Genomic DNA, 27,002 nt, shown 5'->3' on the forward strand with positions numbered 1-27,002 from the left:
TTTTTTTTTTTTTTTTTTAACTCAAGAAAGGGCTTTTATTGTTTTTAACTCACTTCCTGGGAAGTTAATTTTTAAAACACTCTTATGGGGTTTGTTCATCACTTGTGCTACATTCAGAAACAATAATGCCAACCAAAACCCCCAGTGATGGGGTGAGCACCTCATCCAGACTCTGACATGGGCTGTGGAGCCAGGCCCACCTATGAGGTCTGTGAGGGCAGACCCAACTGATATGCCTCCTTGAAACTCCCACCCTCCAGGCCCCAGTGCAGAGACGCTCAAGGAAACTTGTGGGTCTGTGATGGGCCTCCCATGAACTCTAAAAAAAGTATTCTTAAAAACAGTACGGAATTATTTTTTAACCCCTGGGTTATAATGCCTTAGTTGCAGAGGAGCCAGGGAGAAATGTGGGCCCACTGACAATGAGCCACATTCGGCTCAGAGCCTTAAAGACACATAGAAACTATATTACAGATGCATGTGCCAGTGCAAGACATGCAGGTGTGCTGTGTGCAGCAGATGGGCACGCACATGCTTGTGCGTGCAGGTGCAACACATACCCACAGGCACGGAGATGAGCAGGACACAGACGTTCCTCCAGCCCAGCCTCGCTTTCTTCTTCAGCACCAGCCTTCCTGCCCTAGGAGCCCCACACAGGCAACTGAAATCCCTTGTTGTTTGGCTCATACTTTCAGGGGAGGTACTGGAGGCCTGTTTTATTTTCCTTTGGGGGTCAATCGCTTGAGGATTTGGTCAGTAAATGCCAAGCCAGCCAGGCACAGATCTCAGGGTGAAGATCAAGTCCGCCCCAGCATGGCCAGGTCCACACACATGTGTTCTAGCACACCAGCTCTGTGCAGGCCAAATGTCAACGGTCTTGGGGGTGAGGCAGTGGCAGGAGCCCACATCTCTGTGGCCACTGGCCAACAAGCACACCCCACCTGGGTCCCCCTTCCAGTGCTGCCTCCAATCTGGGCAGTTTGTCCTTCACTGTAGCAACAGGAGGGCAGCTTCCAAGGCCAGATGCGCAGGCCAGTGCAGGATTGGTGGTCGGATTCCAGTTACTTCAGCATCTGCAAGGCCACAGCCCTGTGAGTCCAGGGCCCTTGGTTGGGCCTGCCCCTGGTGTCTCTTCCACAGGGGACCATGCAGGGAGGGAGTAAAGTGGGCAGGGAAGGTGGGTGCTCCTGACTCAGGCCTCTGCCCAGAGCGCTCATTTATCCCATTCTCCAGATGCGCTGAGTGTGAAACCATCAAGGAAGGTCAGTCCACCCCATCTGGCTGCCAAATAACGATGAGCACGCTGGGGACCACCCAAAACTGTGTGAGAGCTTTATAGTCATTCCCAAGCAGGCCTTTACATACCACCCTTCCACCACAATGTTAAAAGTAAAAGTTGAAGACAGCAAAAGAGGAATCTGAATTCTCTAATGCTGGCCCCTGCCTCCAGGAGGCCCAGGAAAACCCCCTGGGGCTCAGAGCCTCCATATCAGCATTCTCAGTAGACAAGAGCTCTTGCAGGATCCCCCTGAGGTGGATACAGTACAGCCCTCCAGGTTCATGAGGCAACTGAGCCAGGCCTGCCTGACTCCCATGGGGACGTCTCTACCGTAGTCATAAACCAGGCCTCCACCTGCTAGCTGGGTTTCCTACCTCCTGCTTTGCCAGATAGCCAGGTGGGGTTTCTAAGGCACCATGGGTACCTCTTTTTCCTACAGGATGGGTCCCCCCAGGGAGAGCCAGGACAAGGAGAAAGGCCTCATGGGAGCCCTGCCCCCACCAACCCCAGATGACAAACATTGCAATCCTGTCCCTGGACTTGTGCGCTGAGGTCATGCAGCATGACAGAAGGAGGGGGGCCGGAAGAGGGGCCACAGTCCTCAGCCCCCTGCCTGCGGGGGCGGCTGTCAGCATGAGGGCAGTGGGCCTTTGGAGGCGTGGGATGAGCGTGCTGCCGGTGGCCCTGGGCGCATGCAGGGGCTCAGGATGCAGCCTCATCTTCTTGGACGCCGGGGAGCTCCAGGCTCTTGCCCCCTTCACCACACCTGTCTTTCCTGTTCAGGGGACACCAGGGGCAGAGGGACCTCAGGGGTCAGCACATGCACTCAGGAAGACACACACACTCTTTCTCTCGCTCTCTCTCACACACACACAGAGCCATTCCTTTCCACAATTTTTCAACCACTGCCCCCCGCACCCTGCCACCACCATTTCCCCAAGTTCCCCTCAGGCTTGCCCCTTGCGTTGTGGCCCCTGGCCGGTCTCCCTAACCCTGGTCTCAGTCCACAAGTCTCTGTGGTTCCCTGTTGCCTGGAGATGAAGTCTAGACTTCCCAGCCTGGCTTCCAGAGCTGCTCACAAGCTGACCCAGCTGACTCCCCTGTATCCTTGAGTACCAGCTAGGTCAGGTCTTCCATGGTGGCCTAGCTCAGCCCCCATCATCCTGGGTAGAGAGGCTTTGGTTTTGTATTTTCTTTGCCTTGTTCATAGGGCAGAGTCTATCTCTCAGTCTTGGAATTCCGTCCTGTATTTAATGCATTCCTGTATTTGATTATTCCCCAAAGATTTTTCTTTTTAAAATGACCAATGAGTAGATTTTGTTACTAAAAAATCAGTGCAAAAAACAAAATCAGTACCATTTAACTCTACTGTAGAGCTTCACCAATTATCCCAAAGCATAAAAAACAGAGTCTATCTAGGACAAATGTTGGGACTTTGATGAGGTAAAACCTGCTTTTCAAAATTAAACTTGGGTCACAGAATTATAGAATTTTATAGTTGAAAAGGGTTAAGCCCAATTCTATCACAGTCCAGGTGAGTAAACTGGCCTTTCTCCCCATTAACATGTCCATGAAAGGACAGTGATTAATGACTACTTTGTTCAGCGGTGTTCTTGGGACCCGTTCTGTGCCAGATACCTGTATCTTTAGATCGTGACTTCCCCGTGCCACCACTAGGGGGCGCCGAGTCATGGGCAATGAGCTGGACTAACCAGCCATCCAGGTTTGTTCATCCTCATGGTCCTACCTAATGCCTTCTGTAATGCCTTAGTAACAGCTTCCTCTTTCACTCTCAAAATTGGCTCTGTTTGGGTGCTACATATGTGATCCCCTACACTAAGCCCAATTCCATCATCGAGGCCTGCAGACCTAGAGGAGCCTGGGGAACTCCTTCTCCTCACTCTGGCCACCTCACTGAAGAGACAGAACTAAAAAGAAGCTCAGTACTGTCAAGGCCTCTCCAAAGACCCATCCCTCAACCTCCACTGGCCAGGAAGTTTGTCAAATGGAGGGCAAGCAGTTGATATGTAGACATCACCACGGGCAAGCAACCTCTGGCTGGAGCAGACACCAGCTTGTCTACTGAATGGGACCTGATGCTCTGAAGAGACCACTTACCAAAGGGTAGCCTCACACGAAACCAATGTCTGGGCCCCTGCACCGAATAAGTGATGTGGAGAGGCTCAAATACTGGACGTCTGGCACCCCCCTCTCTAGGGACCACGCCTTTCCCACACAGCGGGTGGGAGGGGCAGAAGGTGTGGAAAGGTATGCAGTGTCTCCCCTCTGCAGTACCCTTCACAGGCTGGAGGAAGGCAACCAGTGTCCCAGGACCACCTTCTGGTCCAGGACCCCCCCCGCCACGATTTTCTCTCTATGGGTCAGTGCACAAACTCCAGCAGGCCTTGTTGGCACCCCAAACGCACTTTTATTTTAATGGAAGAAGGTGGAAAAGCGGAGGACAAAGTTCACAGAGGTTTGGTGAACTACTTTTCCCACCTCTCCTAGGAGGCGGTGAATGCACAGGCCTGGTTCACAGTAGGGAGCCTTCGGCAAATGGGAATTTCTCTTCCCTGGCCCTATCAGCCAGCCAGCCTGTCTTCCTTACTCGCTGGATGAGCATTTCCAAAGTGTTGCCTGAGAACATGGCCTCAGCAATGGCTGGAGGGATCAAGCTACTCAGGAAAGCTAACACTCCCCCAGGCCAGGAAGAATCCGTAGATGTGCCTCTCTTTTCACAGACAGGCAACCTTCTACAAGGAGCAGACACAAGCCCTGCAAACCTCTACTAGGCTGCCATGCACTGAGAACAGAGGTGCCAACAGGGCCCTCCTCGGAGATCTGGCTGAGTCCCCAGGCTCCAGGCTCAGCCTGCACAGCCCAGTGACAGTGAAAGTTGCAGGGATACACCCCAGCCCCCACGCCACCCCAGGGAGCACCTTATAGGCCTCAGCCCACTGGTACTTACGACAGTAAGTTTCCTGGAGCAGACATAGATCGCTCTTCCCTCCGAGCTTGGGGCTCAAATGGGTTCCCAAAGGAACGCTTTCTCAGCATGGACTTAACCAGGATCTGGGGAGGACACATCAGAGTGAGGAACAGAGGATGCCAGGCTCCAAGACACACTGGCAGCCTCCTCTCTGACTCCCTATGGGGAAGACTCCTGGGTGGGCCCTGCTGAGGCTCCCTTTCAGTAAGCAGCGGAAAGAAGAGTATTACCAGCGGAGAAAATGGCAAGAGCACAGGGGTGATAGTTAAGGGTGAATTCTGGGAATGGTGAAGAGCTCAGCACAGCTGGTGTGTGGCGGTGCCCAGAGGCCAGAAGCAGATTGTGAAGGGTCTGGAATGCCAAGCTGAAAGCGGGGGCTTTATCCTGAGGACATGAGGAGTGGGATCAGGAAATGCCTTATAGCTGAGGAGGGAAGGGTGGAGCGGAGGAGAGCTGTGGCAGGCAGAGCAGCAAGGAAGCTGCACAGTGGCCTGGGGGAGATGCCTGGATGGGGAGATGCTGTACCCTGGTTCGCTGACTTCGCCCCTCCTCCCACAACACGGACAGTTCTAGGCCCCTGCCTATACACACACACGCCTAATGTGGGGCTACATTCAATTTTTCTTCTACTCATTCATTTATTCATTCATTGAATGCGACCAACAACTATTTATCGAGTGCTGGTCATTTGCCAGACACTATTCTAGGCACAGGCACCACACTGAGGCAAAAATTCTTGCCTTCATGGAGCCTGTGTTCTAGTTCGGGGGGCAGGCAGTAAATAAGACAAATTAGTAAAACATATGCTACTTAGTGGTAAGAGCTAAGGAGAGAAAAAGAAAACAAGGTAGCAGGATATAGTATGGCAAAGAGGAGGTAGGAATTTTAGATAAGGGGCCAGGGAAGGCTCACTTCTCACTGAGGTGACTTTGGAGTAAAGGCCTGAAGGGAGTGAGGAAGTGAACCCTGCAGATATTTGGGCAGGAGCATCTGCCAGGAAGGAAGGTTCTGGAGCAGCAGCTTATGTGGTTAGAGCTGAGCAAATGGAGGGAGGAGGGGAGAGTTAAGGCAGTGGGAAGATGGGAGGTGGGCAGTCTGTGTGGCACCTTCTAGGGTGGTTAAGGCTGGGGCTCTTCCTCTGAGTGACATGGTAGCCTAAGTGAGCAGGGTCTCAGCTGAAATGGGACATGATTAGTCACTAAGACCACCTTGCCTACTGAATTGGGCAGCAACCGTAGTGGGGGTAAGGGTGGAAGCAGGGGACAACTTGGGAGGCTATTCCAGTGGTTAAGGAGAGAGACATTGGTGGCTAAGACCAAGGAGATAGCAGTAGAGATAGCAGTAGAGACCCTGTGGGAGCTGGCTGGTTCCAGGGACGTCATAAGAGTCCTGGAGCTCTACAGATCATAGAAATGAGCAGGACTTTGGCCACTGGCTTTAGCTGGGCCTGGACCCAGTGGGGAGGGCCAAAGTGCACAGGCTTGATGTCACCTACAGCACAGGTACCAGCTCTCCTTTTGCCTTGTAATTACCCCAACTTGCTGTGATACTTCAGTGCAGGGCAGATCATGGTTCTCAGTGTCCCCCCAAAATCCCAAGTGGCCACTACGGGCTACATGAATAACTTCCAATAGTTAATATGGAACCTGTCCAAAGGAAGATGAAAAAAACTAAACTGTGAGAGGAAAGTGCAGGGAGCACATGGATGGGATCCAAGAGCACAGGGCCACATCTCCAATCCAAAAGCTTCCTAGGCCTTCTTACCATCATGTTCTTGGCACCTACTAGAATGCTTGGAAGCAGGGAGGGAGGGGGAAGGAGGGGGAAGAGGAGTGGGAAGAAGGAGGGAGAAGAGGAGAGGGGAGAAGGGAAGGAAGGAAGGAAAGAAGGGAGGGGGGAAGGAGGGAGGAAGAGAGGGAGAGAGGGACGAAATGCTTCTTCCAGTCATGATGAATGTTGACACTCAGTGAGGGCAGTATATTTCTTTAAATCATTCACTCTCCTCACCAGGCCTCCTGGTCTCCCTGCCATGAGGCTAAATAACATGACCCCTTTTCCCACTGCGCTCCAGCAGGGTCTCAGTACAGATCACCTTCGGGACTGGCTGACCAGATGGCCCTCTGTCCCCCAACAGGGTCCAGCACACAGCAAGTCTCAGGCAATGGCAATGCCCACCTAAGGCCCTCCCAAGACAAAGGAGCCTTCTGCCCCTCAGCCCCTTACCACCGTGGTCCAGCTGGGAATGAGCTTGACTGAGTTCTTCACCTCCTCCTCCGTCACCTCCACCACACTGCAATGCTCTTCCTCTGAGGGAAGGGGCTCCTCCCCACTCTTGGTCACCCAGGGGTGTAACTGTGGAGTTGGGAGGGCAGGGAGAGGTCAGATAGACAGACACCCAGTCAGCAAAGGACCATGGGCATTCAACCCACAATTGCCTTGAGGGGACCCAAAGCCCACAAACCCCAAATCCAAACCCAATATATGATTTATATATCTTGGTGTAGAGCTTTCTAGAGGGAGAAACTGAGGCCTGTTTGTTGTGTCCAAGACCAGCTCAGCCCAAGACCTCTGGCTCCCCAACCTTGATGTCTGGCACCCCAATCCTTGTTTCAGGATTCTTGTCCAGCATCTTCAGGATTAGGTCCTTGAGCTCCTCACTGACCTTTGGCCTAAAAGGGGGGAAGGAAGAAGATGAAGGAGAGGTAGTTAGTGAGGGTTCTTTCCTACTCACCTCTCCATCCCCCCTGCTCTGGGATTCCCTCAACAGAACATGCCAGGGCAGAGACACACCCAACCCTCATTTCTTCAAGAGCAAGAGGGATACCCCAAGGTACCAAGGCAGAAGGGGAGAGTTTCAAAACAAGTAGATGGATATCCTTTTTTCCTGAACAGGAAATAAAGCCATCTCCCTCAGGAGGCAGGGGCCACAAACACAAATGCAATACCAGGGGTACCAGGGGTAACTGAACACCCCCGGGTGGCAGAAATGGTGAGGATAATGTGAGAAGAGGCATTTTATGGGACGCTAGGAGCCTTTGCCCCACTCGCCATCTTATCCTCTCCTCTGACTGGGGGGTAGCTAAGAAAGATTCTCATTTGACAGAGGAGGAAGCTGAGGCCCAGAGAGGTTAGTGGGCTGACACATTGCTAACCAGAGGAGTGAGGGCAGGGATGAGAGACTCAGGGGAAGGGGGAGCAGGACTCTCAGCTCCACATTAACCTGGACTATTTCTCCCCAAACTCCAGACTTCTTTGCTACCAAGAATTTTGGGAAGCCCATCTGTCCAAGCCTGCAGAGAAGGAACTCACTCTTGGGACTGTTGACCTTGGATCCCTCCGCTGTCCTAGACATGTAATCCCTTTTACAACTCCTGGGCTGGGAAGAAAGAGACCTCTGGCATTGGGGTACAGCAGCAGGGAAGGCACAAAGACAGGCAATTATAGGGAAGGGCTGGAATCTAGTTGGCTAGAGGGGGCAGAGGTCCTTGAATGCCAGGGTTAGGAAAGGGCCTCTCTTCATGTGGGATCCATGAAGCCTTGGAAAAACTTTAAGCAGGAGACATGGTGAGATAAGGGGAGCATTGCCACTGCCTATAACTTGCTCTGTGCTTTATTAGGGTCAACCTGACCTGATTGTGGTGGCTGGACAGGAAGGAGGTTGGCAGCAGGGAGACCACAGAAAAGGTAGCTAGACAAGGCCAAGGACAGAACCAGTTAGGGGCACAGGTATCAGTGGAGTCAAGAGATATATGAGGTAGATTCAATAGGGCTTGGGGACCGGATTGGGAGTGGGCATAAGGGAGCAGGAGTCATTGAGGACAATACCCAGGTTGGTTTCTGACCTGTCCAGGGGACTTTGATCAGATGGCAGAAGGGCCCTTTAAAGTAAGAAGCTGTGATAGCCAATATCATAATCAGAAGAAGCACAGATGAGCAGGGAGACTGCTCTAAATAGTCCCTCTCGGCTCAGAGACCTTAGTCACAAAGGGATAGGGAGGAGGGAGTGGTTTCAAATCCCAGATCCCACTGATAAGTCTCCTCTAGAAGTCTTCTTTTCCATCTACAAAATGGGGAAGCACACTGCTATCTTGAAGCCTTCCTACTCCATGTAAGGAAAGTAGAGGTTCCCTGTGGTTCCAGCGTGTGCGTCAGATTGACACCATTAACCCCACGGAAGCCTCTAGAGAAGGAACAGTGTAAATGTGTGACTTGGGGTCATTCCTGCCCAACTCCTGGTCTCAGAGTTCCATTTACAATAGAATCCAATCAGAAGTCCTTGAAACCTTGCTCTACCGTCCCACCAGGGGCCCCTCCCAGGAAACAGCACCCCCACCTCCAGATCTGCAGGCTAGAGGGGGCCTTCAAAGGGCAAAGGCTCTGCTACAACTCAGACACGACTTCCTGGGGGTGGGCAGGAGCCCCCTTCATGGGCAACTCACTCCTCAGGAAACACCACGGCCTCATTCTTGATCTTCCTGTGCAGGGCCAGGATGTAATCATCGATGAATGGGCACTGTGGGTGGAGAAGCAGACAAAGGATGCAGGCCCAGGGCCTCAACTTGCCCCTAGGGGACTGACCCCATCTCTTGGTGCTGCCAGAAGTGGGGGGCAGCTCTGGGCTCCTTAACAGATGGGGGATACCTTGTCTAACTTGTTTAGGGCCTGGCACACAGCAGGTACTCAAGAGACACTGACTGAACAAATGAATCATTGAAGGAACTATGAGGCTGCGCATTGGCTTAACAGGCACCTGCAGAAGGGCCTCCATTCCCAGGGCTTGGAGTCTGCGAACACGTTCACTGAGATGCCCTCCCACCTCTCAGTGCAGTCACTAGAGTGGGAGCACCTGTGGACAGGGACTTCCGCCAAGTCAGTGTTGAGCATTCCCCAGGCCCAGCCTGCCCCAGAGCAAAAGTCAAGGACAATTTGTGGAATGAATGAATGAAAGAATGGATGGCATCAAGGGCCAGAGGGCAGGGCGTGCTCTGGTGGAGAGGTGGCAACGCCGGGGCTGTCTGCTGTCCCCGGACTTCTTCACATGACTTAGGTGAAAACAGAAAAAAGCTTTTCCTTTAGTCTTCTCTGGGCCAGGTGGGCCCTTTCAGAAGTCACTTGGCTTTAGGACACAAAGGAAGGGACTGTAGCTGTCATTTACCCTGGTTCAGTTTGGCCCAGCCCACAGTGCCAAGGGTCTGGGCCTGCCCAGCTCCGCCAGCCCACCCAGCACTCACCTTGCCATAGACAAAGCAGTATAACGTCACCCCAGTGGCCCACACATCCAAGGCCTATGAAGAAACAGCTCATATCAGTCCCTCAAAAAGAACCAACGCCCCTCACTCACCTAGCTCCCATGCGCTATGGGAGAAGGCATACTGGGAAGCTCCTTCCTCAGTCATGGAGTCACTCAACAAATACTCCCACTCACTTATTCTCTGTCTGACCCTGTGCTGAGCACTAGGGATACAGGGATGACCAGAACAGGGCCCCTACCTCTCAGGGATTCCAAGTTCCCTTGTAACAGACCCAAACTGGACACATTTCTAACTCAGCAGGTGCAAAACTACCTTTACCTTCAGGGTCACATCTGTAGTACCCATGGCGCACCCCAGAAACCATGGTATGTACTAAACTTAGACTCACTAAACCAGATCCTCATCCCTTTTCCTGATAATCTACTGGAGAAGTCACCATCTATCTTCTTCTAACACTAGAAATGGACCCTGTCCGTGCTAAGGCCCTGGCCTTCAGTCACCTCCACAGCTGCTCACAGCTCCCTCAAATCCTGGGTTCTAATGTGTGTTCTCTCTACATTTTCCTCTTCTGGAATCCTATCTCCTCTCCTGGTTTCCACTTTCTCTCATGTGAATGTGAGTGAATGTGAATGATTCTCAAACGTCTGTCTACATATTCCTGCCATAGATGCTTCACCTGAATCCAACCAGGGAACCAGAGAGCACCAGGCAAATGCAAACTGACATCATTCTATAAAGTAACAGGACTGTTCTCTTAAAAAATGTCAAGTTCAGACTAGACAATGAAAGGCTGAGGAAATCTTCCAGATTAAAGGACCCCAAGGAGATGTGACAACTGAATGCTGTAACTAACCCTGGATCAGATCTTGGGCCAAAAAGGTGGGGGGGCATTAAAGGACAGGATCCATACCACAGATGAAATGTGAATAAGGTCGTTTAGATAATAGTCATGTATCAATGATAAATTTCCTAATTTTGATAATAGTACTGAGATTATGTAAGAGAATGTCCCTGTTCTTAGAAAGTATCTGCTAAAATATTTAGTGATAAAGGAGGATAATGTCTCCAAGTTAACTTCTCAAATGGTTCAGAAAAATGAATATTAATTACATAAATATAGGGAGAGATGGTGAAAAGGTAAATGGGACAAAATGTCAATAATTGGTGAATCTCGGTAAAAAGATACATGGGAGTTTTTTTGTATTATTCTTGCAATTTTTTGTAAACGTGGAATTATATCAAAATTAAAAGTTCTTAAAAAAAACTCTATCTACACCCCTGACCTCTTTTTTGAGCTCCTCCACACCCACACATGTCCAAATGCCTCTGGACCACAGCCTCCTTGGCAGGTGAGAACAGGCACATGCCCAGGGGAACACACTACACTGAAATCCCCTGCTCAGAAAGCCGTGCCCACTGCCTCTGTCAGTTAGGAGGAACCACAAGCCCCCAAGCCTTCTAAACTCTGCTCAAGCCCCATCGCGCCCCCTTTCCCTGTGCCCCTCAGTGCCCTCATACATTTTCTGGACTCCACCTCATGCTCAAATCTTCCCCGTTCATCAAGGCCTAGTTCAAACCCTGCCATCTCCAAAGAGTCTGAGGGGAGCATCCAACTTCTTCCCAAACATGAGCTCCCCTGCTCTTTTCCACCATCTCCAGAAGGACAGAGAGCTGGGCTGTCTGGGCTCTGTCTGTTCCACAGCCCGACCTGTACTCAGCACAGAGCAGCTGGCAGAAAATATCTGCAGGGGAGACCTGGGGCCATTTTGCTGGAAAATGAGAGGCGGCCAACGTTGGGGAGTTTTTCAAGACTCCAGGAAGAGGCAAACAGGAAGGAGAGGACCATGTTCAGTATTCACTTCTGAGACATTAAGGACCCTGACACCCTCAGGCTAGAAAAAAGGCCCCACTGCAAGCTATCCCACCCCTCCACCTGAATCCCAACTCAGCCTAGGTCCTAGAAGCCACCTTCCCACTGAAGCTCTGGCCAGAATCAGAAATGGCTTCAGGAGCCATGAACGCTGGAGTCCCGGCTGTGCTGGACAGCTGAGCGTCGTTCCCCTCAAACTGGTTGCTAACGCCAAAGTCAGCAATTTTCACATGCCCGTCATCTCCCAGGAGCAGGTTGGATGGCTTGATATCCCGGTGGACGATCTTCTGGCAGTGCACTGCAGAGAGAGGCAGCTTGAGTGCTGGCATGGGGGACCAATGCCTGGAGCCCCCCCCCCACCACCACCACCTGCCCTCACCTGGCCAGGGAAGCCCATCTCAAACTCTAGTGAGAAGAAGCAGAGCCATCTCAGCCCATGCACACACTCCTCTCAGGACCTCAAAAGGGACTTTAGGCCCCTCTGCTCCACTATGCCGTGGAGATACCAAGGCCATCCCAGGCTGTTAGAAGCAAAGCCAGGACTGGACTCTTAGTACTCTTTGGACTCCAAATGGAGTGCTCTCTGTAGCAATCGAGACACCTGTTGCTGAGGGGGCCTTCAGAGGAAATCAGGAAGGGAGGCTCTCCATTGGCCATCTCTAGCCTTCCCTCATGCTATCTGCAGTCCCAAAGCCTATCAAAACATATCTCCAGTCTCTTCCCCCACCCAGCCTGGTCAGAGATTTCTTCCTTCTTGGACATAGGGTGGAATAGTAAGGTATCCTGCAGAAGTACTGCCTCAGGTTTAGGGACTCTGGACTCAGAGAGAGGGCATTCCAGGCCTTGGGACTGCTGGGATGAACATGGCTGGGGTAAGGAGCAGCCTACTCCAGGAGGCTGAGAGCTCACCTTGCTTCCTGGCTCTGGGACTGCCAGGAAAAATGGGCGTCTCAGGCTGAGATGGCCAGAGATGTCCCAGCTGACAGCAGGCACTGACTCTACCCCAGCCACCCACTAATGGGCTCCCCACTCAGCGAATACCTTCCCCTGGACCAACAGATCCCAAGATGCTGGGATGGGAAGATGGAAAGCGCAAGAAGAAAGAGGAGAGGAGAGTGGAAGAGAGGAAGGCTAGGGGCAAAGGGAGTGTCACACACAGTAACAACCAAACCATTGGTCCTATAGTGACTGCCTCCTATGTGCCTGATGCACAGGAGAGATTTAACTCACACCCATTGGAGTGCAGAGGCTCAAGGGGCTGTGTATTTGACCATGGAAAGTGGTCTCAAATTCTTATCTCAAAATCTGACCTTTCCCCTGAACTTTGGGTTCTTTATCCATGTGGATATCCAGCAGACATCTCAATGTAGATCTCAATATTTCTCAATAACACATCTAATTCAGAACTTGATTTTTCTGTCAGCAACGTACCCCCCCCCCCACCAAGCAAACAAAACAGAAGACCCCTGCTCCTCCTCTAGTCTTTCCTATTCAGTTAATGGCCATTATCGGTTGCTCAGGCCAAAAACCTCCGGATCATTCCCAACGTCTCTCTCTTTCAGACACCATATCCTATTCATCAGTAAGTCCCATGGGTTCAGCTTCTCTAAGATATATTCCAGATCTGACTGCTTCTTATACCTGCATTGCTGCACTTGCCCCATCTTTAAAAATCAGACCTGGGGCTCCCTGATCACAGAGCTTTCCCCAAGTCTTCCCTTCTGAGGACCAGAATCACACCAACAGAAATAAACCTTCAGTGCCTGGTGCCTCCATTCATCTGCCTGTCCAGCCCCTGGTTCTGACCAACGGGATCCCGGAAGGCCTTCACTATGATTAACTGGGTCTTGATAAGGCTTTAGTCAAAAGCCAGATGGGATTAGCTTGTTTTTGGGTCGGTGGGGGTGGGGACAGAGGATGGGAGACTACAGGCCCTCGCTGTAGGGAAAGGCCCAGGACAGGAAGGGGTGGAAGCCAACCTGGTACAGGGTTGTGGCTGCCACTTGTCACACTCAGAGTGAAATGCCTCCTTTCCCTAAGTCTAAGACCCTTGACAGGGACCTTCTGCAAAGCCCTCCTTTCTGTGTGCCTCAGTTTCTCCATATGTAAAAGACAGTATTAATTAGAGGGCACTGGAGTGACTCAAATGAGATAAAGATAACCCTGGTTCCTGTCACCTCAGCTAGGTCTTCACTCTGTTCACCCAGGGAGAAAATATGCTCCTGATAAACCAAGCTAAGATTTTAGAGAGCTGGGAACCACTTCTATTCCCCAAACCAGGCCAGAAACATAGGTGTCTGAGGGCCCTCCCGTCCCCACGACCAGTATGTCATCCAGTGCTGTTCCTGCTCACCTCCTTCATATCTCCTCCCCACTGACACTGTCCTAATCCAGGCCTCACCATCTGTCACTTGGGCTGTAGAAAAAGCCTCCTTCCTAACCAGCTGGCCACTTCTTGCCCTTTATTTAGCCACCACACAGTTGCCAGAAAGAGCTTTCTAAGATGCAAATCCTATCATGCCCCTCCCTTCTCAAAGCCCTCAGGGGTTTACGATGCTGACAGGATAAAATCAGGAAAATCCTCTGTGGAGGCACCTCCAGCCTTCACGTGTGGCCTGAATGTTTCACCCTCCTCAGCCCCATGCTTCAACCAGATTTTACTTCTTCCCATTCTCAAACAGGATATGCCCACTCCCCACTGTGCCTCTGCTCCACAGTTCTTTCTGCTTGGCATGCTTCCTCCCGCCCATCCCTCAGGGCTGGGAAACCTCCTCTCAGTACTCTTGACAGCCCTGTGCCTCCCTGACCTTAGCAGGCCCTGCACTATATCTGCCTGCTTAGTTTCTCGTTCCTCTCACTAGGCCGTGAGGTCCCTCCCTGAGTTCACATCTGTGTCTGTCATCTCCTTGCCTCTACCTGTCACTTAGCAGATATTTATATATGAATGAAGTAAGTGAAATAAATGAATGAGTGAATAAGTGAATTCCAGAGATAGAGGCTACCCTACCATCCTCCCTCCTGAGCTCTCATCACCTTAGGGTCCTCACAGTTAAACACACCCTTCCTCACCCAAAGGACCCATGACAGGACAAGACAGCTGGACATAAATCTCTTTCTTCCTATATCTCTTAAGGCCCTGTGGACAGGTTAAGCCTTGCCTAAGAACTCATCAGAAGAGATAAAGGCAGAGAACTCCCAAGGTACAGCCCGACTCTATGGTGACTAGCCACCACGAAGCAACTGGCAGGCATCCAGGGAAGGCAGCCACCACTCCCTCCCCTCCCCTTCCCACCGGAACTTAGCCCCGCCCACAGCCCTGCCACGCCCCCCAAATGAAACTGATTGGTAGATCAGCGCTGACAGACAAGAACTACAAAGAGCTAACTCAGTCTGGGCTCCACCCTTTCTGGTGTCTCCCTCCTGTCCCCCGTTCCAGGCGGCAAGCAGCACGCCCCCAACCCCGACTCACAGTACTCAAGGCCTAGGATGATGTCCCGCAGGTAGAGACGAGCTTGCTCCTCCGGGAGGGGCTTGTCACTGGGTACCTCCATGACAGGTCTACAGGAAGGGAGGTAGAGAAGCAGTGAATCAGAATGAGTAAAAGCAGACAGCTCGTGAAGGCGGACAGGGGCTGGGCCATGTAGGCCCCTCGGGACTTCTGGGGAGCCCTCTATGCTCAAATTGCTCCCCAGAAATCAAGACATTAGCTATTTCTCCCATATAATGAAACACTTAAAACACAGACCCAAATATCCCTTTACAATCACTATAATTTCAAATTAGCTTTATCTTAATTTCTGATTGTCTTAGTATTCCTTCTCCTGAGTATTTAATTACCCATAATCAAACTGTTGCAAAAAAGGCCATTCAGAGCAGTGTTTTTTCAAACTTTAGGTCTAACCAAATAGAGGGCCATGAAATCAATTCAGTTGTTGACTAATGCTTTATTTTTCTAATGAAGTAGAATTTATCAGAGTGTATCACATGTAATAAAGATCTGTAAAACTTTGGTTTCAGTTACAGATATGGATGGCAATGTAAAACATACTAAGTTGAATAAAGGTCAAAAATGTTTGAAAGCCTCTGAATCTTAGAAGGATGCTACTCTTAGCAACCCCACTCCCCGAAGACAGAAAAATCACAAGACATACGTAGCCTATATTCAAGGTCTGGACAGTTAGGGCCTCTGGTCCACCCCGGCCTATGCCCACTACCCCATGTCTGCTGCTTTGCAAATACCCTGGGAAGGCCAAATAGGGCAGACATGAATTAGAACTGTGTAACCTTGAGCAAGCCACTTACCCACTCTGAACCTCAGCTTCCCCTCTTGTAAATGGCAGCAAATGGAGTCGCACCCACTCAACTCATAAACTTCAAAAGCTGAAAGAACTATTTGTGATTTGAATCCACATAAGGGCCCCATCTCTACATATTTGCTTGAAAAACACTCCTTTCTTCTCCCTCTCCTCCCTCATAATCTTTCCAGGTCTTTAAGACCTGGCTCAAAACCTCTTCCAGAGGACTGTCTGAATGTTCTAGCCTCACTGACCCCCACCAGACTTCTAAGAATTGCCCTCTTGTTCTCTTGTTTTCCCCAAGACCACCTGCCCTGTCCCCAAGGGCAGGGCCTTGGCCTCTGCTTTCTCCTACAGTAGCCAATCCTGGGACTAGGGACACAGGGAGGGAAAAGAAGGCCTGGATTAGATTTGGCCTGCCTGACTGGGAAGGGGAACTCACCCCTTTCTCAGGAGGTCAAACACTGAAAGAAAAGAAAAGAAAAAGTAAGTAAGGTGCAGCCAGGCTAGCAAAGCAGGTGGTGCCAAGGTCCCTCCCTATTCTGGAAGGTAGGAGAGGGTCAGGCATCCAAGCATACCTTTGGGAGGCATGGGTCAGGGCTCCAGGGTATCAGAGGAAGTAAATGGGTAAGAGTAGTTTTCCTATGGATCTGCCTCATCTGATTCAGCATGGGTTCCTTTTCTGGGAAGAAGGTGGGTGACAGAGGCTTGGAAAAGGGGCAGGAATTTTCCTAAACATCATAGCAGATAGGCAGGTAGGACAGGGAGGGAAGACTAAAGCCTCAGCCTTAATTGCTAAGCCAGTGTTCTTTCTGCCGTTTCAGGGCCTCTAAACCCAGCCATAAAATTAACATTAACAACCCAATCATCTTGTATATAATGACTCATTTACCCCTCATATCAGCCCTATGAGGTAGATACATTGTCCCCATTTTACAGGTGAGGAAACTGAGGCAGAGAACTATCAGATAGGATCTGGGAACCCGCATCACACAGCCTGCTTCTTGCATCTACCTGATCCACTGTCTGTCTGATTAGTGGAGAGGGGGCCTAGGAACATTTGTTCAATCTAGTTAACTGGATATTCCAAGCTTGCATTGGCAGGGATGGGCAAAGGAATCCAGGGCTTGAGAACATGTTCACACAGCCCATCTGAAGGTCATGTGTGTTCCTGGGGAGCCCTTGGACTGACTCCGGTAAGCTGCTTTGGGAACAAGCTGGGTCACTTACCCAAATAGAGATTGTCCTCAGCTGGGTCATCCAAAACCTAGTCAGAGGAAACAGACATGGGAAAAGGGGTGGGGGAGGCACGGGGTTGGAGTCCCAGACTTCTTTGTACTCACCAGCCCCAGGACCCCTGGTTTGCTCTGCAGTGACCCCAGACAATGGACCAGGAACTGTGCAGGCACCAGATAGAAGAGGCCTCAAAAATCACTGACCCGCGGGGCACCTGGGTGGCTCAGTGGGTTAAAGCCTCTGCCTTTGGCTCAGGTCATGATCCCAGGGTCCTGGGATGGAACCCCACATGGGGCTCTCTGCTCAGCAGGGAGCCTGCTTCCTCCTCTCTCTCTGCCTGCCTCTCTGCCTACTTGTGATCTCTGTCTGTCAAATAAATAAATAAAATCTTAAAAAAAAATAATCACTGATCCTCAACCCTGGCCTGCCAAGTGACACCCAGCTCTTTTCCCCTCCTGCTATGATGAGGGACTCACTTCTTGCTTCCAGGTAGCCCTTCACCCTCACTGAGACCTTGAGAACATCCCAAACCAGCCTAAACGGACCCCTGAAACCTCCCTATAGCCCCCACCCCAAGTCTAGCTCTGTCTTTGGAGGCCTTAGCCACATTTACTGTGAGAACCCTAGGTCTGTGCTGAGTGTTCCTAAGCACAGGACTTGGGCACAAGTTCTCACCCACTCACCACTGCTTCCTACCTCAATCAGCTTGACCACATTCACATGGTCCAGCTTCTTTAGTATGGCAATCTCCTGGTACACTCGCTCCAGGGGCAGCAGCTGCTTGGCTGGTCCTCCTTGGGTGGCTTGGGACCCTCTTGGGGGAGGGCGACCTGTGACCAGGAAGGTGAGTCAAGCCCCCTGTTGCAAGAGGCTGGGCCTCACCATGGCCCTGCACTCAGCCTCAAGCAAGAACCTTGTAAGACCATGGTCTTGTCCCTAACCCACCAAGCGCATTCCCACCACCAGGCCTTTGCTCATGCTGTCCCCACTTCTACCCGTGTCCTAAAAAAAAACTAGCTAGAGACCAAGGTCCCTTCTTCCTTTGCCCCCAGGCAAGGAGTTCCCAAGCACAGGACCCAGCAGATACATACGTGGAAAGCCATACTGCTTCAGTAACTTCTTTTTGGAAAGAACTTTCATTGCCTGAGGAGGGAGGGGCAGAAATGTCACTTGAATGCAGCTACCAGAAGCTAGAACAGGTTGGTTATATGTGGATAGAGGTCCGGAAAGAAACACTTGTGATGGCCACCAGAACTGAAGGTATGGCCTAGGTGTGTGGGTAAGCTGGGTTAGGAAGTGACCATATCTGAGTCTAGGCTTCAGCCCTATTTCCCCGATAAGCCTTTCTGGAGCTCTCCCCTCAGAGGGGTCCAGCCTCTGCTGGGATATTCTCAAGGTCAAGAAGCTTACTCTTTTTACTAAGCGTATCCTTAGGGACAGGAACTCACTCCCTCTAGAGGCAGCCTTGTCCTCTGTCTTCCCAGCACAGCCACTGCCCATTTCCCGGGCTTCTGGGGCCTGGCTGGCACAACACCTCCCTCCCATTCCCAGACTTACATAGTGCCTGTCTTCACTTTCATTGTAGGCCAGCCTCACCACACCGTAGGCACCCTGGAAATAGGCACCGGTCAGCCCCACCTGCACAGGGCAATGCCCACCCCACCCTGAACAGTTCCAGCTGTCTCCCCCAACAGCCCATCTCCACCCCCACCACCAGCTGGCCCCCAGCAGGCATACATTTCTGGAAGACAGGGAGAGGACTCCTGTGCCCTGGTCACTGCCTCTATCTGGCTCAACACAGCTCTATGCTCCCTCAGTCCCTCTTTGTTTTCTATCAAAAATGAAGGAATCAGGACTGGTGAGTCATTTCCCACCCCTCCATGGGTATTTCCTAGAGGACAAACTTTCTTCACTTCTAAGCTGGGGCCCTTCTCGCTCTGCCTCACACTCCCAGGTGAGAAGGAACTGTCAAGCAGAGGGTCCTGACAGGCTGCCGCCACAAAGCCTCGAGAGAAAAGTCCCCTCGGCCTGTCCCAGTCCTACCTTGCCAATCTCACTCTGCAGCTTGTATTGGTTCAGCTGTATGCAGTCCTGGGGGTGGAGGGGGAGGGGGTAAAGAGGGGAGCATCAGGTAAAACTTGACCCAGAGGCAGTACTGATCCCACCCCAGGAGCCTGGTCAGGGCCCAATCCTGGCTCTGGGCCCCTCACTCTCAAACCCCACATTTCATCAACCTTTCAAGTTTGGATGGGGAGAAACGTGGCAGTGTCCATGCCACCAAAAGTGACAAGAGGCCTTAGACAGTGTCTGCAAACATGAATGGTGAGCCATGGCTGTACTTTACTCCCTAGGAAGTGGTGAAGGAAAAATGCACTGACTCCTGCCTGAACGCGGGCGTCTGGGAGACCTACATCTGTGAGAAACACATGAGCAAGTATTTCTAGAACCAGCTATATGCAAGGTCTTGGCTGAATGGACAAGAAAGCTGAGGAGAGCCTTAGGGACAGGAGACCAGAGCCCTGGCTCAGGCATGAAAAAGCCCATGAAAAGCCCAGTCTCCGCAATTGGTAGATTGCTTGCTCAGGACTAGGATTCACTTTCGGATCTAAGTGGCAAGGACAGAGCCTTTGGGACAGAGAACAGAAGCAAGACCAGAGGCTGGAAGCATGCTGGCAGCTTCTGAGTCAGAGCAGATTCTAAGGAGCAGGATTAGAAGCAGGGGCTAAAGCTCTGTTAGACTTATGGTGGGGAGGGCAGACATACTATCTATCTTCAACTCTCTAAGAGGACTTCTTGGGGGACCAGGGAGAGGCCTATTTCTGAGGCCTGGCCTGAGGGCAGGAATGGTGGGACTTCCAGGAGGCAGTGACTGGCTCCCGTGATCGGCTCAGACGGAGCTTCCCTGGTAGGAAGAGCCATATTATGAGACAGCAAGCTCCTCAACTCTGAGAGTATGCAGAAGCAAAGGCTGGGCAGCTGTGTAGCAGGGGCTGGGACAGAAAAGCATCTTCATTGAGGACTACAGAAAAGCTCAGGAGGACCCCCTAGCTCTGCCCCACCAACCTCTGCATCTGAGATGGCCACATGGTGGGACTCAATGGTGGGCCTCCGCCAGGCCCGAGGGGAGATGTGGCTGGATGGCCCTGTGGCATAAGGAGCAGCCTGGGCCTCCAGGCAGCTTCCTGCTGGTCGCTCTTGCAGGGAGAACTTCCTGGCTGAAAGGCTGGGCCGGGCTAGGGAGGGTCTTGAAGAACCACTGGGGATCACAGAGGCAGCTCTGGTCCTTGGAGGAGGGTCCACACCATTTCTGGCAGGCTCTGGGCTACCTCCAGCCTCCTCCAAGTGGGTCACATCAATGGCTGCCACTCGCTCCACCAACTCTGCCCGAGGATCCTGGCAGCAGACTGCTGGGCCCCCCTCCATTGCCACAGTTTCAATGGGTCCTCAGCCTTATTGGGAACCTGAGAAAAGAGGACAGAGAAGGCTTCAATCCTGGCAATGGAGTATGGAAGTCAGATTTCCAGGCCCTTTTCCTATTGATTGCAGCCACAATCTTTAGGTCCTACCTTCATGACTTTGCCCTACCTGTTTCCTCTGCCTGAGTTGCCAGCATCCAAAGTCAAGTCTGTCCCTACTAACTAAAGGAATTCTAGAAACACATCTGGCTCTGCTGCAGAGCAGGCCTTAGACCCGAGTCTCCCCATCTATAAAACAGGTATGGTCACATTTGCCTTGCCGGCTTCACAGGGAAGCAGCAAGAAGCTGATATTCTGGAGTCAGGACAGACAGACATGGGCAGACTCCTGGAGGCCCAGCAGCACTGGGAGAAAGAGAGTCCAGGGTCAACTCAGGCCCCATCCAGGAGACAGCCCAGTGACTCACCAGCCCCACCCTTGACTGCAGAGCATTCCAATGCTGCTGCCTGGAAGCTGAGCTGGGCGCTGGTCATGCAGAGGTCTCCTGGATACTTCAAGCCAGTCACTTACTCCTCCAGGAAGACCTCTCCAGGACCACAAAGCAAGTTTGCTATCTCCCATTACTCCCTTTCCTGCCTCAGCAGAGACTGTAGCTTAGGACAGTGTTCATTAGGGGAGGGGCTGATGCTTTGGCGGGTGTTAGGACAAACCACTAAACTAAAAGGTCATCCCTTATTTTTCCTGTTTTTCCTTCCAGTTTATTTGTGTGCCCAAAATATTTGTCACAGTTGTTCAGGCTGAAATGCTCCCCATGGCCAGGCCTTATACACCCCTGGACCCTACTGCATTCTGAGTTCCAAACCAGGCCCCAGGCTAAGGACTGAGCCCAGCTTGAATCCCAAACCACCGTCCAACTCCAGCCCCAGCCTTCACCTTCCACCACAACCCTGGGCTGAACCCTGACTCCAGGCTGAATCCTGGTATCAGACTGGGACTCCACCTTTGCTGGAGGCCGAGCACTGGCCCCACCCCAGCCCAATGTCCTTCCTCCTTCCTGGGCCAGACTCCGCATCTTCTAAGGAAAAGGAAGTGAGTGGACTCCTGACTCTATGCCCTTCCTGTCTGGTGCTAACTTCCTCTGTACTCACACAGTGACTTTAAGAACATAGCCCTTGTTCCCCCATCACCTTGCTTTGATAGAACCCACTGGGGTTCTGTCAAAGAACACAGGATCCTGGACTGGGTTCCAATCCTGCCTGCCAACCTACTGTGGGGTTGCTGAGGCAGGCTCCTTCCTGACTCTGAGCCTCAGTCTCTCCATCTGTACCATGGATGCAGATTCCCTAGGGCCACAAGGCTTAGAGAGGGATAGTGGGCAAGGTCATCATCCAGAACCCTTGTGCTTGGCACACACGGTGTTAAATGAGGGAAAACCTAGAGGTAGTAGAGCTGATATTGATATGGAGAAAGGAAGGGGGAAGGGAATTCAGACTGGCAATAGAAGACATGAAGGCTGGACCTAGAGGAATGACGGGGCAGTTGGTGAGCCTAGAGCATCAAGGAAGCCTCCTTGGAGGAAGTGAGAGAATGAGTAGGACTGCAACACCAGGGAGACCTCCCTGGAGGAGGTGAGGGAGGCAGGTAGGGCTAGAACAACAGGAGGGCCTCTCTAAAGGAGAGGAGGAGCGTGAGTAGGGCTGGAGCATCAAGGAGTCCTTCATAAAACAGATGGGGGGGGCAGGGACAGTGAATGTAGCTGATGTATCAGGGAGGCTTTAGAAATCAGGCCACTTGCAAAAGGAGAGGCCAAGGCTGAAGGGAGCCTTCCAAGCCTGGCTGGCCCATCCCACTATCCCCTGTAGATGTACCACTCTGCTGCACCTCACTCTCACCGCCTATAGCCCCCTTGTATGGCCCTGGCTCATACAATTTGCATATGATTTCCCTGAGGCTATTATCCCAGGGAGAAGCCATCCTCCTCTAATTCCCTTCTTTCCCTTTTCTCAGATGGGAAAGCGAGGCCCAGCAAGGGCCAGGGATGGGCCCAGGCTTATACAGTAAGTCAAGGCAGAAGTCTTTCTCCTCCAACCTGGGGTCCTGTTCCCTGGTTAAGGGCCCAGGCTCTGAAGCCAGGCTGCAGGCTCCATCTCTTCCAGGTGTGGGCCCACGGGCAGGTGACTTCACCTTTGTGCCTCAGTTTTCCTCATCTATGGAATGGGGCTAATAGGAGTTTCACCTCACTGGGTAGTCATGGGGCGTAAAGGTGTGAACACTACCCATACTGGGCTCAGAACTGAGTCTGCCACTGGGGAAGCTCCGTAAAAGTGACTTGTTGTGCTGTTGTTGTTGCGATTGCCTAGGACACGCTGTGGCCCAGATGGATGTGCGGGCGGCATAAGGCGGCTATGAAGGCTGACGTCAGGCCCTCCACCCTCCCTTCTGCCTGGATCAAATTCAGGTGACTAAGCATGTCTGCGAGGGAGGCAGCAGGGAGGCCCCAAGTTCCAGCCTCATGTCCAGGCGACAGGGCCCAACACTTGAGGCTATGCATCTGAGGGCCTGTGTCCACACATAAGAGAATGTGTGCGAGCAGGGATGTGGACTGGGGTCATGGTGTGTGTCTATGTGGGGGCAGGGGGGAAAAGAGTCCACACAGAGAAGGTCATCTGCATGGAGACAGAACTCTAGTGGTGTGGTCAACACAGACATGTAAATGTGTTAATGTACACTGGGGTGCCTTTAGGTCTTCATGTACGTGTGCTCCAGGATGGGGGGGGTGGGGTCTGCGTGGGGACCACGGAAGCCTGATCTCAGAAGGTCAAGTCTGAACTCCCACTGGACACCTGTCCACCAGGATGGGCTGTGTGTCCTGGGCAGGTGCTACCCCTCTCTGAGGGATCACCCAGGGGGGCTCTCAAGGTCCTCCCCACGCCGAGGCCTCAGTAGACACCTAGTGCCTGGGTAGGCAACTAGGGACTACATGGGCAAATAGAAGGACAGACAGAGAGGCTAGGACCCAGCCTCAGGGCCTAGCATGGACTCTATGGGCATAGAGAGCCTCCCAGGGACCAGCCTAGTCTTGTAGCCAAGATGACCAGACTCAGGCCCTCTCTCACTGGGAAAAGCCATCCTAATTCTGTCCTCCCAGACTTGGGCCGTGTTGCCTTAGAAAAGTACTGGGACTCTTGGATCCTCAGTTTTCTCCTATGTGAATCAAACAGGAGGCTGCCATCCTGCCAACTCCCAGAGCTACAGAGGGAAGTAGGTGAGATCGAGGACAGAAAAACAGTTTGTGCCTGAGTGATGTAGGGCTAGGGTGTATCTATATCTAGAAGCCACCAAGAGAGAGCCTTGATGTACAATGTACAACCCCATATCTGCCCCCTGGTTCCAGGATGGCCTGGCACACTAACCCCCTCAGGCTATGCCCCTCTCCCCAAGGTGTTTGACTACTTCCAACATACAGACCCTGGCTCCAGATGCCTCTTTGTCCTGGCCTCAGGATATGCCCCCATCCACCTGGGTCACTCAGAGGAGGCCCAGAGCAGGAGAGATACCAGATGTTCAAGGAACCCCTCCTGGAATGACTTCAGGTACCACTCAGACCTCATTCTGAGTTCTGGAAGGTTGCTGTGACTCCCAGGGCCAGGCTGAGCAGCTACCACGCAGGGTAAGAGGACATGGCCTGGCCATCCAAAAACTGGCCAGAAGGAAAAGCTGCAAGGAGGCAGTCTAGCCATCCAGGCCAGACACAGAAGGTGGCCCTGACATCGCCAGGCTGCCTGACCAGAGCCGTGTTTATGCTCCTGACAAGTGTCTGGACAGCCCTGGCAACGGGTACCCTCTGCAGCTCCTGCCTTTGCCCAGGATGACTCAGTTCTCCTTGAGGGAGGCCCAGGCATCTAGTGCCAAGTCATGCTTGAGGATGCCTACTGTGAGGACGCCCCCTCCCGTCATCCCTGGAAAGGCCCCAAGCACTGCAGTGGGCTCTGTGCCCAATTTGGCATGGCAACCCTCAGTGCATCTTCAGAACATCTTGGCTGACGAGCTCCAGGCATTGCCTCCTTTTTCTGCCCCTCCTCATCTTCCATACCAGGTCTGCACTTCCAGCCGGATTCCTTCTAGCCAGCTGCCTCCTCCCCACCATGTCCCCAGGCAGCTCAGACCCACAGGGTTCTCATTCAACTTAGCATTTCACCCAAGTCTGCCCTTCCTCCTCTGCCTGTTGCAGAGCTAGGTACTGTCCTCATCCCAATTCTTCAGAAACCCAGGAGCCCATCTTCTTCCTTTCACCCATCCTTGCTCCCCTAGCCCCACACTTACTCTCTACTCTGGCTGTATCACACCACTCGCAGCTTCCCAAACTGCAGACTCTGTTCTGCTGAAAGGCCTCTGCACAAGCTGTGCCTTCTGCCAGGGACACACCTCCTTCTGTTTTGCTGCTGGAGGATAGCTCAGATATCTCTTCCTCTGGGAGCCCTCCTTGATCTCCCCACTGCTGGGGAATCCTTACGAAGTCAGGATTTAGACCTCTACTTTTCTTTCCCACTGCTTCTGCCACACAGCACCCCCACCTCCAGCCTCCTACCCCGACCCCACCCCATGTCCTCCTCCATACCAGTTGCTAGAGGGAATATTTCGAACATGCAAATGTGGTCACAATTCTCCCACACCTGGCCTTCCAGGAACTTGGAATCTGGAGGACAAAAGAAGAGGAGACCTAGCCCCAGACTGGGGGGCTCACAGGGTAGGGAGCAGCCAGAGACACAGACTGCTGGAAGGCAAATCCAGAGTCACTCATTCATGCAACAAATAGTCCATAAGCACCGCCTGTGTTAGGTGCTAGGAAATAAAACAGTGACAAAGTCCCTGCTTCCATGCAGTTTAATCTCTAGTAGGGGCAAGAAGTGACAAACAAGAAAGGCAGTAATTAACAGATGATATTTGTGGAGTGGTTATGTGCTATGGAGAAAAATACAGTCATGTATTTTTATGGAGCCATGTAAAGGGAATCAAGAGTGAGGGGCTGGGAGTACTATTTACAGTGTGGTCAGAAAGGTCTTTCTATAGAATGTGAGAAGAATCTGAAGGAAGTGAGGAGGCAAGCAGTGTGCACATCTGGGAAGGGCATTTCAGACAGAGGAACCAGCATCTGCAAAGGCTGTGAGGAGGGATAGTGCTCACACTGTCTGAGGAAGAGCAAGAGGATAATTGTTGCTGGAGTGGGGCTCTGCATGTGAGAGGTACCCAGGCAAGCAGAGTTACTCCAGGATGAGAAGGCCCAGCCATTCGCTCTGCCTGGCCCAAGGGATGGCTTCCTGGAGGAGGTGGTATGTAAGTTCTTTCATGACCACTGAGTAAGGATTTTAGAGGGGGAGAGGATGGAAGCTCTCACTGTGCATGACAGAGAGCCATTTTCAAGCTGGGACTCAGGGCCTGGCCTTGGAGGGGTTTGTGGACAGAGACCATGAGGCCTCAAAAGCCAGAGGATGGTTTTGAGCAGGGCAATGACCAGTTGGATGAGGTTTAAAAATTATCCCCCTGCCCACTGTGGGGACTGAGGGTGAGAGACCAAGGAGGAGGCAAGGGTCCCAGAGTCTGTGAGCCTAGGACACGGTCCGACATACAGTGGGTGTTCAGTCTGTACCTGCTGAATGAAGGAGTGAGGGTTGTTTGGGCGCCAGTGCATCCTCAAGGACACAAGCTGTGTGATCCCCGAGGCCCTAGCCCACTTGGCAGATACACAGCCTCATACACACGCACAAAGGCACTGTCCTGTGCCTGGAACATAACCTTTTCTACACCTCTGCACCCTCGAGACACACACGCACCCCTCCCAGAGACGCACGCCAACGTCGCACGCAGACGTCCATGTGATCGGCCCTCACACGCCACTCCATCCAGTCATGCACTCTCCTCACACACATAGGCACACTCCTTTGTCCACGTGACACGCACACCCACCTCCAAACACCACACACAGGTCCCCGCGCACGTGTGCTCCCGTTGAGCCACCAATTCTGTGCCTAATAATTAGGCCCCTGAAGCCGCAGTGTCCGCTCCTTCCAACCCCTCCACCCAGGCCCCATCCAGGGGACCAACTGCGCAGCTAAAGCCACACGACACATCTGTCCCATTCATCCACCCCCCCCCCCGCCATCTCCAGTATTTGCAGGAAGACTCAGCGGAGAGCCGTGTAGGAGGAGCACTCTGCGCTGATCCACACGTGGGTGCACAGGTCTGGGCCCACTCTGCAGAGACACGGCCTCCCACCCACGGCTGGGGAGGGCGTGGGAAGTGCGCCGGGTATGAAAGCAGTCCCGAAGACTAGAGCTGGGGAAGCGACGCAGATGGCTGAGCGCCGGTACAGATGTGGTTCCAGCAGCCGGCGCAGACAGAAGCGGGCTCCGGCAGGCACCTCGTAGATCCGGCCCCCCAAAAAGGGGGAGGATCCCCGCACCAATGCGGTCCCAGAGGCCCTCGTTAGACGCGGCCTCGTAGACCATCCCTCTTCCCTACAGGCTCCGAGCAGACCGTTCCTCCGCTCCCGCTCCCCGCCCCAGGTCTCCTCCCCACCGACCCCTACCTCGGCGCCTGGCGACAGTCTCCGCAGCCCGGCGAGCGGTCAGGCTCGCTCCCGAGGTTCGCGCCCCGCCCCACCCGCC

The 27,002-nt window shown here is 52.5% G+C and overlaps 1 protein-coding gene across 1 annotated transcript; it reads right to left on the bottom strand.

Moving 5' to 3' along the window:
• LOC111158800 (calcium/calmodulin dependent protein kinase kinase 1) lies at nucleotides 1–27,002 on the bottom strand. The gene is made up of 16 exons (XM_022521060.1): nucleotides 26,924–27,002; nucleotides 19,985–20,382; nucleotides 18,965–19,012; nucleotides 18,479–18,532; nucleotides 18,013–18,064; nucleotides 17,618–17,751; nucleotides 16,916–16,952; nucleotides 16,128–16,149; nucleotides 14,860–14,948; nucleotides 11,489–11,688; nucleotides 9,500–9,553; nucleotides 8,708–8,781; nucleotides 6,850–6,937; nucleotides 6,492–6,620; nucleotides 4,248–4,351; nucleotides 1–2,054 (listed from the first exon to the last, which is right to left on the bottom strand). Exons 2-16 carry the CDS (start codon nucleotides 20,342–20,344, stop codon nucleotides 1,982–1,984), a joined length of 1,518 nt encoding a protein of 505 aa, XP_022376768.1. The 5' UTR covers nucleotides 20,345–20,382; nucleotides 26,924–27,002; the 3' UTR covers nucleotides 1–1,981.

This window comes from Enhydra lutris, unplaced genomic scaffold (assembly GCF_002288905.1).
Source record: "Enhydra lutris kenyoni isolate GAN:26980312 unplaced genomic scaffold, ASM228890v2 scaffoldscaffold63, whole genome shotgun sequence".
NCBI classification, from domain to species: domain Eukaryota; kingdom Metazoa; phylum Chordata; class Mammalia; order Carnivora; family Mustelidae; genus Enhydra; species Enhydra lutris.

Coding starts and splice junctions, on each gene's coding strand:
- LOC111158800 (XM_022521060.1), bottom strand. CDS start 20,344: ATGGAGGGGGGCCCAGCAGTCTGCTGCCAGGATCCTCGGGCAGAGTTG. Junction 9,554..11,488: donor GCCAGAGCTTCAGTGGGAAG/GTGGCTTCTAGG, acceptor GTTTCTTCATAG/GCCTTGGATGTGTGGGCCAC. Junction 6,621..6,849: donor TTGGGGTGCCAGACATCAAG/GTTGGGGAGCCA, acceptor CCAACTCCACAG/TTACACCCCTGGGTGACCAA.